The following is a 14,226-nucleotide window of genomic DNA, read 5'->3' as shown; positions in this document are numbered from 1 at the left end:
CTCTTTCTCTCTCCTTCCTTCCTTCCTTCCTTCCGCTGTTCTCGAGCAGTCCTCACCTTCTGTGATTTACACGCGACATACTTGATCCTGGAAATGAGCTGGATTAATTGAAAGGGGGACATTTTTTTTTTTTTTGCTATTGTCACCGTGTGAGAAAATGTTGGTGGGGGCGTTTGGTAAAGGTGTTGCAGGTTTCTTAGAGAGAAGTTTTGTTATCGTGGATGATCTATAGGTGTGATACTTGGTTCTGGAGATCAGAAGGATTAGTTTAGGAAAGGTGTGAATGATCTATAGGTGTGTTACTTGATCTTGAAGATCACCTGGATTAATTAGAGTAGCAATTTTGGCGTTACAGCAGTGTGATAAAATACTTATTTTAAATGAACGAGGTGAGAAAAGGTGGATGGTACTGGAGGTCCTTTCGAGAGAATTTTTGCGATCGTTGATGATCTATAGGTGTGACAATTGATCTGGATTGATTCTTGTGAGGAATTTTGGTGTTACAGAAGTGTGATAAAATATTCATTTTAAATGAACGAGGTGAGGAAAGGTAGATGGTACTGGAGGTCCTTTCGAAATAATTTTTACGATCGTGGATGATCTATACGTCTGATACTTGATCCTGAAAATCACCTGGATTAATTAGAGTAAGAAATTTTAGTATTACAACAGTGTAATAAAATATTAATCTCAATTGAATGCATTTGCAAAACTTATTTAAAATCCTCTCAAAAAAATTTTGCGATAGATGATCTATATTCTCCATACTTGCTCCTGAAGATCACCTTAAAAATACTATACACACAGATAACGGTGCAATCAATTCCTAAGAGCACAATATCTAAAAACGAAATTTCCAAATTCAAAGATGAGAAGAACGATTGGTATTCGCGTTGCACACGCGAGGCGTGTACCATTAGAGAGGGAGGAGGAGAAATTTTTCGAGGGTTGACCGATCCCGCTAATATTCAAAGAATTAGACAGACGGTGGCAGGCTCTTGAGACACGGTCTACTGCACGGGGGCCCCTTAAAGTGCTTTCGTTGCATTCTACGGCGTGCATAACTCCGACAATGGGGGTTACACGGGTCTAACACAGGGGGATTGCAGCGGGTTACAGCCACTCGAGTAGGAGGTTACAGCCAGGCAACATATAGGTCGGACATAGAGGCTTTGATTCGTGCGATAAAAATCGGGCTTAGGCCTACCTTTCACACATCCCTCTAATTTCACCCTTTTGTCCATTTTTTTCTTTCTTTTTTAAGACCGTACAATCTGCTGTTTCCTTGTAACACTCTATTCGGATAATTTCAGGAAAGTCTCTTTCGTCTTATCACGTTTTTTTCTTCAACGTAGAAGAATTTCACGTTTTGCCCCTTAACGTATGATTTCTTTACCGACTGTGCATCTAAGCGTCGGCCATTTTAATGTTTCAGTTACCGTATCAGGTGACGAAAGTTGATCTGTTACAGATTATTTACATTTAGCAGTCTTCTGTGTTATAAATTATAACGAAAGTTAGGGTTCTAATTAATTTTTCTTATTAACAGAACTATATTTGTCAAATCTTGACCAGAATCTCTGCCTGAAAAGAAGCAGAAATATTACGTGTAAATAGAGATGAATTCTTTTAGATTTTTGGATGCAATCAAAGTTTTATTTGGAAAGAACGAAAACAGATAAATCGTCGAAAGAATTTCCATTATTTTTGATAATCTTTCGCCATTTTTCTGACAGCGAATGAAATACAAACTCGGCGGCTTTGAATCAATTGTGCGATTCCAGTCGGAAAGAATTCTTTGGTAAATAAATGGTAAAATTGCGCGAACTTGTTTAGGTTAGGTGATACATTGATCTTCCTGCAGAATGAGTTACTATAATTCGTACAACGTAGCAATTCGTTGGTCTCGTAATTTAGCCAATTTCTAACAAATTGTACACATATAACTAACGTCTCGCTTGGAGATGCAGTTTACGAGGACCTGGTTTACTGATCCACTGACCCACCATTGGAGGCCTAGCTCTATTCCACTGATCTTCTAGCCCATTAGTCTGGTTCGTTCGTTCCTCGGGTATTCTTTGGACCAGGAAAATTAGTCTATTACTCTATTAGCTCTACTTTACCGATCCAGTAACCCACTAGCGTAAATCTGTTTCTAATCTACCGGTGTATTAACCTTCGATTTTCGAAAGCACCCAGTAATCGATTTTTAACGCGATCTTTAGAAGCGGGGCTTCCATTAGGTAGAAAAGAATATTTTTGGATTCGAAGCCCCAAGTAAATATGTACGCAGAAAAATTTAACACAGTTGACATTTCTCTATAATTAAGTATTCCAAGGTGATTTTTCAACTTCGTTTTAAAATTTTCCCCGAAATTCATATTTCCTCCGCGACACGGAATGTGTTAAGCGAAATGATTAATCTACTAAGACATTTTTATACCTATTTTCTTCATCTTGATATCACTGTTTTACTATGTAACTATTTATTTCTCCATAAAAGTAAGTATCGTCGAATGAATTAAGAACCTAACCTAACATAACCTAACTATTTAGAATCTATCGTAAGATTTTCATGAAATATATAAATACAGTAGGTTATATCAATCGGAAGTAACCTAACATAACCTAACTAGCATCTGTCGTAAGATTTCCACGAAATATATGAATACAGTAGCATAATTCAATCAGAAGTGAAGCGAGAACATAACCTAATCTAACCTAACTCGAATCTATCACAAGATTTCCACGAAATCTATGAATACAGTGTCTTAATTAAACGCGAAGTAAGGCGAGAAGCTTAACGCAAACGACGTTGTCCCAGCGAATTCGCATTAAAGATTAAATCAGCCGATAGAAACCGAGGGCATTGTTTTCCCTGCGCGACGACAATGGCCGCGTGATCGGGACGCGCCCCTGTGAACGCGGCATAATGCACAATACGGATTATAACGCGCCGCTGTCATAAGCAGATGCCGATCTCGATCCTATCCGCACGGCCGGCTTCCCTAATCGCGTTCAATTGCCGTAAAAGCGGTTTCGTACGGGCCAAGACTGCTCCTCACCCGGAACTTCACTCAACTGCCCCGCGTTTTCCTTTTGAACTTCCGCTCCCGCGCCACGGTTTCCGTGAAAACTACCAGCTTTACAATTTATTTCCTCGTTCTTCGCGAGTGTTTTAATTTTTTTTTTCTTTTTACTTTATCTTCGTAATATTTTCTTCTTTTTTCTTTGTACAACGAAATTTCTGGAATTTCGGTATTAAATCTTCCGAATATTTTTATTATTCCGTTCTTTGCGTGGTTTATTTCTTTCTTATCAGAAAATGTGAAATAAAAGATTCGAGGAAAAACTTACGCCGCGTTTTCCTTTTGATCTTCAGCTTCTGGCGACGGTTGTCTTCTTCTTTGTGTTACTTTGCTTCGGTTTAATTGAAAAAATGCGTAGTACGAGAGAAAAAGAATGGTAAAAAGAGATCGTTGGCGCAAAACGCAACGGAGAATCGTTCTTCAAGAGCTGGCTGGACGAGGTGAACGAGGCGTTAAATCCCTCTCGAAGAAATAACAGACTTATAATAACTGTGGATTATGGATTTAGGGGGCCACGAATAGTTCCAGGTTACTTAGAACGTACACACGCGACAAAGGGCTTGCACTCGTCCCTCCCCCTTGTAAAAATATTTGAGTTCCTACCTGACGACAGTTCGCGCACCGAAAATGTGTCCCAACTATTTGAAGAGGGGCAGGAGAAAAAGAAGGAAAATTCTACTGGACACGCTTGGTAGCTCAATCTGTGTTCTATTTTTCCCCTGGAGCTTTCCTTCTTTTTTTTTTTTTCAATTCTTTTCTCCTTAAACTACAATCTTTATTTTTCAAGTTGGTAGAGACAATTAATGGCGTATTTTCCACAATTTTCTTATTTTTTATTCAATTTTTTACGAAGTTACTTAAATTAATTTCTTTTCCTCTACTTTCAATTTCTAATGGAAATCTCGTTTCTTCTGTTTCAGGTGAAAATATGGTTTCAAAACCATCGATACAAGTGCAAGAGGCAGGCGAAGGAGAAGATGATGGCTGAACAGAATGCTCAAAACCAGGTAATTATACCTGGATACAAAGAAAATAAAGATACAGTGCTCGAAACTGTTAGAGGATAAAATACTCGTGGTTGGTTCAGTCGATAACGTAGAACAGAATAATTCATTTATCAAGAGATTGTTCATTTTTAATTGTACACTGTTATTGCCGGTATTGAATATGAAATACAACATTGATTGTTGTGTCTGATACGGTATCTTTTTTTTTTCTTTTTTTTCAGAGTATCGTATGAATAACACGCTTCCTTCTTTTCTTCTCGCTTAAATAGCGTAACAGAACCACCGTTCACAGTGGGAGTTTTTTTTAATTGTTTCGAGCAGTGTATAACATGAAAAAACAAAAAATCAGTAGGAATATATGGAAAAATGTGTAACATGGTAGAAAAGCGTGTGTAAAAGTGAAAAACGCGCGCGACAGAGAGAGAGAGAGAGAAAGGACAGAGAGCCGGGGATTAAATTAAATTTTGTCGTTGGACCGTCTCTCTCTCGTGTGATGATAATACGTGTCCTCGATAGATCGGATTTCCCGAGGGATTTCGAAACGGCGAAACACACGACAAAATATCGAGCGTTTTGAAATGAAATGCTTTTAAATGAAAAATATTCCGGACGCGGCGCGGATCCTCGCATCCACATCGTATTTCGTTTCGAGTGGGCCACTCGACCGGCTCGAAGCGATTCTGCATTCATTTCGTTATTCCAGCCGAATTTTTTTCAGGGATACCGGCCTCCGTCGGTACGTAAAATCGTCTGTGTTAAACACGTAATTACCACGATGTTTCCACGATTGGCTGCCTCCTGTCGTGTTTCCTTCTTTCCTTCTTTCTTTCTTTTTTTCGTTCCTTCTATCTCCGCTTTTTGTATTTTTTTTCAACATGTTTTTCATCTTCCAACGAGCGACAGAATTTGTTTGAACCTTTTCGAGCACGGGGATTCGGCCATTAGCGTCGACGCGCGGCTGTGTGGAAGGGAGGCGAATTAAAACGTGTTCGACGGTCGAAATATTTACTCGTAAAATTGAGTACTTACGTTTACCTAAAAAGTAATAAATATAAAATCGTACATGGTGTATTATTTTCCATCGAACGTGGTTCTATTTAAAAGGTTTGTCATGCTTAAACGTACAACTCTTGCCAAAATGGCGTCGAGGTGGAGCACTTTAAAAGCGCGCAAGTCTCACGAAATTATTTCACGCCGATAGAAACCCGTCAAAGAAGCCTTTTTCCCCCTCCCTCCCTCTCCCTCTCTCACTCTACCGTACCGACTCTAGCGCTCGCCTCTCCCTCTCGCTCCCCTCCCCGCCCTCTTTTATCGGCTCTAATAATGACACGCCAGATTCCCGAGATATCGTAATTGCGAGTTCGAAACGTGCCCTGTCTCGATCTCGTTGCACGCACTGGCGAATACGAATCGCTCCTCCAGCCGGCTCCCTCTCCTTCTGGAAGAATAACATTCAAAAGAGACGTCACAGGCTGGCCCGATCGTCCCGATACACAGAGATCCGTCCTGGTGAATACATTATGGGCGAGTATGCGAGATCACGGATGTTCCCGGCATGCATTAGCGGCAAATCGTTCGATTCGAGTTAGCGGTGTGGCGTCGTGTCGTTTCACCGACGCTGAAAATCATTCTCATGTCAACATGCCGTCGATTATTTGCTCTACGTCAGTTTCTTTTGCACGACGAAAATGGATTTCTTGCACGACCACGATGCGTGGTCGAGCCACACGTTTCCAGGAAATGTTTTTCGAATCGTTCTCTATCCAGCCACTTTGTTATCGTTTTCTCTTTCTCTCTTTTTTTTCTGTTCATTTTTCGATTCTCGTTTGGGAAATGTTTTTGAAAAGTATACGTAGCGAGGCGGGCAACACTCGACGCGGAATGGCGTTTCGACGTAAGCGGATTTTCATAGCGCGTTTTTCGGCCCGACCGTCGACTTCATCGTTCTCATCGAATTTCGATGGAAACGCGCGCGCACGATTTTCGCGTAAAGCCACTTTCGCGGGTGACGGGGATCCAAGTCATTCTCTCGTATGTACAACGTATGTGTACATGTCGATACGTGGTCCTGTGCACACCGATTTCCAATTATACACCACGGACACTTGTTCCACGTCAAATTAATCAAATTTCATTGTTCACCACTCTGTACTTAACCTCAACTTTCAAGTGAGCCTACTTCTTATCACGATAGCCTCATCTCCTAAATTACCTTTCTGTTTGAACATAGGTAAGAGTATTCTTGATTATTCATAACGATGTTAAGTACATTCTAATCCCATAAATATCGACGTTCGAACATGTAACACAAGTAGTTATTCAGATCACGATCGATCTTGTCTCTAAGTAAGGCCGACATTGTCGCCGCCAAGCGGTGGCTCGTAAACACCCATAGAACATTAATGGTGCTGAAAGTTATCCGGCGGGCCGATCTGTAAACCGTTCTTTCCCCTCGATTCGTCCACGCCAGGACGAGCAGCCGCCCCATAATTTACTCGTTAGTTTTTCTCGGCCCCCGTAGACTCTACGCTTTCATTCATCTCTCCTTCTTCTCTCTGTCTTCCTTCGTCTCTCCTTTTTTCTCTACAACGCAGTCACTTACTCTTTCGTTCTCTCTTTCTCTCGTAGCTCTTCCCTATACCATGCTCTCGATTTCAATTCCATGACTTGTTTACCGTTCCTCCCCTATCTCCACACTGCATTTTCGTTCTATTATCTTGATCTGTTCGGTGATACGTGTAATTGCGTGGCTGGGCTCGTGTGTACGCCACGACGCGAAATAGTAACATAGGTAACGGGCGTGGCAGTTGTTGCAGCATTGTTACTGTCTCGCACAATAGGGATGCGTTCTATAGATAGGCCTTGTAATAGGCAAATCGTATCTTCGATATATAGGTGAAAGAACGTTTTCCTTTTTCTCTCGATTTTTTTTTGTTTGTCATTGTTGCTCTCGCAACAACTCTTTCAGACAACTATCTATTCGTTGAAATTTACTTAAAAATGCAGTGGATTAACCGTATCGAAAATACACGAACCAATAGTTTACAGATTTATTAAAAATTTCTGTTTCTACCAATATCGTTAACAGCTAATAGAATTAATCGTTTCCCGTATTAAAACACCGCGCGACGAAGAGGTAGGCAGCCTCGACGCGAGCGTCGTCGTCGACGACGACGGGTTGGCAGGCAGAGCTCCGATTTTTTTTTCCCTTTCTTTCGTTTTATTCCATTTCCTCCCCTCGCGGCGGTAAAAAAATTTCAAGTGGCAGCGCGAGCGAGCGAACACGGGAAAAGGAAGGAGAAAGAAAAAGACGGGCAGAGAGAGAGAGGGGCGAGAACGAGAAAGAGAGAGAGTGAGAACGACAGGGGTGAGGTGGGGAGGGGGAGTGGTATCCTGCAGGGGAGCGCGGAAACGGGTGCTCGAGGACCGGTCGCCATCTTGCCGTGAGTACAGTCATGCACAACACCTGGACGCGAATCGGGGTTACCAATACTACTATTGATATCGATTAACCCTCCTCCTCGAGACACGAGCCGTCGATCTTTCGACCCACGGATTGAAACTTCGAGTTGCAATCGAGATTAAGCCAAACGCCCACGACATCTTCGTGGACCGTGTGGAAATAGGGAAATTGTTCGAAAGTAATATGAATTTATTCTACGATCGAACTTGCTTATATTTAAATAAGAAGTGCCTCGACTGTTGAATTTTATCATAAATATATTTTAATCGTTATTTATTCAAACACCACGGTACCCCCGCTATGCTCGAAGTCAGTTGGAGTAACCTAAAAAAACTAACCTCAAAAACTGAACGAAAACGTAACAGCAAATTGTCATTGCCGTTAATTCCTGGTAGGTATAGGTTCTAAAATTTAAAAAAAAAAATAAAATCTCAGTTCATTTCCCGTGTACCGGGGGGAATAAGAGAACCCGTGGCCGGGTTTTTTCACGCTTTTCCTTTCTCGCGGGGAGAGCGCACGAAAGCTGTTTGGCGGGTATCGAGAGACCGCCTAATGTAATTACACCCGCGGTAAAACATCGGTTATTAGATTTAAAAACCACTTCCTCGTTTACGGAACCCATTGAATTCCATTCGTCGCGGAAACGAGAGGTCCCGGCAGAAATCTTTTAATATCTCTTCTCGTGTTCTTTGTTCGACCGAGACTTCTGTAAAGAAGAACGAGACGTAGACGACCGTCGGCTGGACGGACGGCGCTGTTAGCGGTGGTAAGGGAGAACTTGAGTGAAGGAGGAGGGTGAGGAGCAAGGGGAGGGGGTAAAGCTGTGTGCCACCCGGGAGAGAGAGCCCAGCTTTTAGTTAATTATATCAGTTCCGACGATGACGAGTGTTTTTCCACGAGAGATGCATTCGCGTGGAAGTCTCTCGTGCGCGCGGCACATTTAGATATTCGATGCAGCTGTACTTACATACCTAGAATGAACATCGGGCCGCGACCGCGTAGACGCTTCAAGTACAATTTATTTTGCAAATATCGTCCGCCCTCGTTCTTCTCCGTTCTCGTGATATATTAAAGAAATTAAACGCTCGGTTAAAGGGTGCCTTTTAAAAAGGCGATCTTCGGACAAGGAAATTCTTTGCTATCCCGGTCTTTTCCAGCCTTCTTTCCTTCTCGGTTAAACTAAATACATCCCTTTAACACACATAGACAAAAAATGTATACATACTATATATATTATTTATCCTCGATTTTTATCCAGTAGATTGAATCTCCAAATCGTAATTAACATTTATATCTGACTTTTAACACCGTTCACTGTGGCAGGAGAAAAGGCAATATCAAAAAACCGAATCTCGGTCGAGTCCTTAACCTAAAAAGGCAACCGGTGACAACGTTCGCTTCCGTGGAAGGAAAAAATATATATATTACCCATATACATATGCATACGTGTGTATAACGCTAAAAAAGGGGTCGGTGTTCCTCGAAGGGGGAGAGGGAAATCGACGCGTAATATGCTTCCCGAGAATCCAATCGCGGCCGCGCGATCACGGCAACATTGAGGCTCATTATGCGCGGCGCGGTGGTCGCCGCTCATAAACACGTACTACTCCGTTCCTAAGCACGGCCATTTTCGCCGGAAATCGCTTAACGCGCGTTGAAGTGGCTAAAGTGGCGTGACGCGTGACGCGCGCGCCGACCGTCATGCGTTTAGCGTAATCGTCACTTTGTCAGCGTGAAGTGCACGGCATGCCTGCACTTATGTTCGCGGCCACAACGTGCACGTAAGTTCGTGTTGGCCACTCGAATCGAATCGTTGTCACACACGCCTCCCCCATCGTTCCCTTTTATACAGTGGACTCGGTCACTGAATCCTTTCATGCCAGAAGAAATTCATTCTTCAGGCATTTTCGTAGGTAAATCTGTGGAACAGTAGTACTTAACTTGATATAGGTTAGGTGAAAAAATATCAAATTTAAGAAACCTTCAAGGAGACTAACCTACAGAATACTGAATTTTTCTGAGTTCCTATAAGTATCTCCAGATTATAACGATTAAAAAAGCTGTCAATCTTCTTGCAATACATTCAGCAAAGATTAAACAAAGATTGTCCTATAGTCTGAACCAAATGAGGTGACCTTTAAAGTCACCAACTCTACTGTACTACCTTATCTGCATAACATCGACTCCCTTCTAAATTCCTACACTACCACGAAAGCCTTTAATGATCTAAAAAGAGGCATTCATCTCCCTATTGCTGAAAAAGTCTATCTAGTACGAGTCCAGCAACGAAGCAGGCGTCATTTTCGAAGCGATCGCGATCATATTATTAAAGCGTCGCTGCCGTGGAGATCGAAGAGGAATGTCGTGTACTGAATGTTGATACAGCTGAGTGGTCGTCCCGGCAGGTACTCGGCCGGCTTGCTTCGGCTTCTGTTTGGCATGCCGTGGGGTCCCGCTCGCCGTACTGAATCCCCCCTTACAGCAGAGGGGGGAGGGAAGAGGGACTGAATGTTGACGCGGACCGACAGAGCTCCGCTGGAGCAACTCTGGTCCACGGTAGCCGGCACTGTTTATTCGTAATGAGAGAGCGAGAGAGAGTACGAGTACGCTCGAATGCTGATCACGAGGTATCGCGCTTAAGGGTTAAGTACCTGTGCCTACCGAGGCCCACGTGTTTGCTCGGAACACAGAAGCCGAGCCACGACGTCGTCCCACGTCTTCTCGACGTTGGTTCGTCGTACGCAGCCGGTGCACTGGTACATGGATTGAGTTTACACATCGTTGAATCGCTAGAGGAGGACCATGCCTGTCGTCTCTTTGACGAACGATGATGTCATTGATTGGAGGCAAAGTTCGGCTCTTTCTCTACACCTCTCTTCCTCTTCTCTTCTCGTCAATATAGAATCGTTAATATCGTGTGACAGTCGCCTCGATGTACCTGTATAAACGATCAAATGTTACTTCATCCTCGTCTATGGAATATTTTAACTGTACGTTCTACAAATAAGAATATTCATATACCTCTTCGTTAACCTACACTTTTTTTCTTTTTTTTTGCAAAATACCTTTCCCTCGATCAAACAACTCTTATATCTCTTACCATCTATCGCTAACCAATAAATTTCATTATTCTAACATTAGAAAAATCGTTTTTGTTTCATGTTGCAGAGTGCTAGTTCGCCGCGACGGGTAGCGGTACCGTTGCTGGTAAAGGACGGCAAACCATGCGGAACCGGTGCCGGCGGCGGAAACGAGGGCAGCCGCGGTGGGCCAAGCGCGGCCTTGGCGAGTCCAGCCCCTCCTCATATGACGGCCGCGTCGAGCCCTCACAGTTCACATCACGCGGCCTCCTCGGTGTCCCATCACTCAGTGGTTGGCGTGAGCCACGTGATGACGTCCAGCCAGAGTCTTCAGCATTGCTCGTACTCGAGGACAGGGGCGCAGCAGAGTATGCAGCAGCAACAGCAGCCGCAATGCGGCGCGTACCTGCCATTCCAGGGTCGGGCCTGGTAGTACATGCCATCCGCGGCGGGGGCCAATCCCTCCGTCGCAGGTCCAGCTGCCTGGTACCCTATGGAAGACAGCCCCTAGAGAGAGTCCTGTGTCGCGTACTCCGACTATTATGACCTGTTTCAAGAACAGCTCACCTCATTGGCTGAATGTCAAGAATTGAACCGTGAGACTGATCTAGAGGAGACTGTCTTTCCTTGGTGACGAATAATCATCAGCAGACACTGGAGAGAGTGGGTGGAGAGAGAGAGACTCGATTTTTTCGTGAAACAATGTTCATCGACGAGTTGTCTGCAAGTGCGGAAGACGCAGACACATTTCATAGTGTCCTATAGGACTGTGGACTATACATATACATACACATACATATATGTATACATATACATATATATATGACTATCTTGGGACTAACACTTGAGATTTCTTTCTTGAGGATTCTGCGTGGACCGCAGAAAAGTTGATTTTATTAGAGGCAGTGATGAGAGTGAGATGAAGGTCCTCTTGTGAGATTATCAAGACACGTGGATCGCTTTGAGTATTGGCTTTTTGAGGTCTTGATGTTTAGAGATGTAGTCAGTTTAGGGTTTTCTGAAATGCGGAGTACTTATATATCTGTTGTATCACACCTTCTTTTCTTCATAATTATGTAAATTTTGTTACTTTCTGAGTGGAAGGATTCATTTGAAACAACGAACATGAGGTCCAAATTTTGAGGAATATTCAATGCGATTCGAGCCACGTGCCCGTCGGTTCCATCTTGCAAGGGGAGTCCAAAATAATGGTGTCACAGTGTGAACGATATATTAACGATACAGTGAATACTTGTTTACCGCAAAATGGATCCCGATTACAAATACTGCCCCTACGAGCATAAAAAGTATTAAACTAACTACTGAAAAAAAAATAAAATAACCATCTAAATACTTGTCGTCAGAAGCTAACCTCATAAAAGACAGACTTAAATCAATCAGTAAGCTTAATTCGACGTTAAGGATGAAAAGTATCTTTTCTTTGAACTAATAACAAGATTTACAATTCTACTACTACTACTACTCATTAATCCGTATATAAAAGAATAATTTCGTCCAAGAAACTTCTATTTTAAATATCAATTGAATTCCAATTAAAGATGTCTACCATCCTCGAGAAGATACGGCGAATTAAGGCTTACCGATTGTTCTATAGTCATTTGAACAAGTTGAAAAGAAGGTAACGAGGTTAAAACATTGTTGTACCTGCAACGAATGCGCCACCGTCGGTGGAGGTGCAACGAAACACGTCGAAGCGGATTGCAGGTGCGCGAATAATCTAGCCAGTGCACACTCGAAACGCGTCGATTCCAATTGCGAGAAACCGTACACCAGGGCCGTGTGCATCGTGTGTGTCACTGGAGACGCACTCTCGCTACACTGTTGCGCTGCAACAATGCACACTATCGAGTAGGATTCGAATTTCCGGTGTGAATGGGGAGCTTCTCCTGGCGTGCCAGTCATGAATCGTCGAACGGCTAACTTTGAAATTCTCCATTGTAACGCTTGTTTTGTTTCGGTTATCCAAACGGGGGTGGGGGGTGGAAAAAAAAAAGAAAACAGTGCTTCCAGATCGATAAATCGAACCGGTGTGTTCGTTCTTGATTCTCAAGCTTCGTTGAACGGAAAGGTCTCTCTTAAGTGAAAATTCTGGAAATGGAAGTTTTAGTAATTTGGGTCGCTCCTCAAGTTAGCCTCGAATTCGTTACCGGCGCGCCTACTTGACGCAACGATTAAAATCCACGAGGAAAAGAGTCAACGAGTCATGGTAAAACGTGATACTTCAAGAACCGTCGATATATCGAGCCACTTTGCCGGTTCGAGTATCGAGCGCGACGAATCGCGACTCTGGCACATTTGTTCACGCTGGTTTTAGATATTTCATGGCTGCCAACAACTCTAGAAACCTTAAAGGAAGAGTGTAATTCGTTGTGGGATGTATAATAATGAACTAAGAACCTGAAAACGATGTCTATAAAACAAATTCTTGTATATTTTGTCGCTCGTTATTTTCATCAAATTCTTCACAATTTGATTAACATTGTTTATTGTTTTACAAATAACCTAACTTAAATTCAAAACGAGGTTATCTTCACTTTAAAACATGATAATTCTTTGAAACACCAGAAACCAGGATTATAACCTTAAAAAAAGAAATCGTACAAACTTGTTTTCAGGTTACGAACAAAGACCTTGCTCTATCAAACATCCCAATTACTGGAATAAACAACAATCTGTACCTACAGTATCTGAATCCACCCCACGAACCACGTTCTCGTTCGTTCGTAATTCTCCTCGCAAACACATCCAGCCAGGATTTTCTGCCACGAGCCACGAATCTCCAAGATTCTATCGAGAGATTCAAAGCGACAGAATCTATTCGTAGCGAGAGAAATTAACGGGCGAGAAGTCGACCAATCAGCTGCCAGTGGGAGATGCACCAATGTGAAACGTGCATATAGGTGAACTAGTATTCTTTCAGCGTTGCAGTCGAAAAAGAAAGAAAAGAAAAAAAAAGAAGAAAGAGGAGGTTACGAACGAAGCAAGAGCGTGACTTAGTCGAAACGGATTAATCGACCGGTAGAAGCGTGGTTTGTTCAATTGAACGAGGCGGATCCAGCGTTTCCTTCTTTTTTTTTCTTCCTTGTTCTTCGCGCGGGAAACGCTGAAACCGTGTCGCGAAGCGTGTTTCAGTCGCGGACACGTCGAGCCCATGGGACACGCGTGTACATAGTTAGAGAGATGTATATTATACACGGCATTTTTTCTCGCACCGTCGCGAAATTGTGGCGCGATTCGCTCTCGCGGAGAAGAGAGAATCGATTTTCCACAGTCGACTACGACGAACGACGACTACAACGATGACGACGACGACGAAGACGAAAACAAAACGTGCCGGATGTTGAATGAAAAGAGAGGAGATGAGAAAAAAGGCAGCGTGCGCCGCGGTGTGATAACGAGGTCACAGGTGTGAATCCGATGGTGTAAATATAATGTTTGGTACGCTGGTGTATTTTAGGCGCACACGCGGTACGCGGAATGGCGCGAGAAAATAAAAAAAAGAAAGAAGAAACCGTTGAGGTGGTGGAAGTTGGCCCCAATATGTTTTCAAAAGCGATATGAATTTT

General features: G+C 42.9%; 1 protein-coding gene across 1 annotated transcript in view; it reads left to right on the top strand.

The window, feature by feature from the left end:
- The window catches only part of LOC108572971 (homeobox protein Nkx-2.4-like), a 35,289-nt gene extending 24,217 nt beyond the window's left edge, over window positions 1-11,072 (top strand). Inside the window, exons 3-4 of the mRNA XM_017935319.1 lie at window positions 4,010-4,096; window positions 10,728-11,072. Coding sequence (XP_017790808.1) covers window positions 4,010-4,096; window positions 10,728-11,072 — 432 coding nt within the window. The remainder of the gene's footprint in view (window positions 1-4,009; window positions 4,097-10,727) is intronic.
- The last annotated feature ends 3,154 nt before the right edge of the window (window positions 11,073-14,226 follow it).

The sequence above is a fragment of the Habropoda laboriosa genome, unplaced genomic scaffold (assembly GCF_001263275.1).
Source record: "Habropoda laboriosa isolate 0110345459 unplaced genomic scaffold, ASM126327v1 scaffold102, whole genome shotgun sequence".
NCBI classification, from domain to species: Eukaryota; Metazoa; Arthropoda; class Insecta; order Hymenoptera; family Apidae; genus Habropoda; species Habropoda laboriosa.
This window is presented reverse-complemented; position numbering and strand designations above follow the sequence as displayed.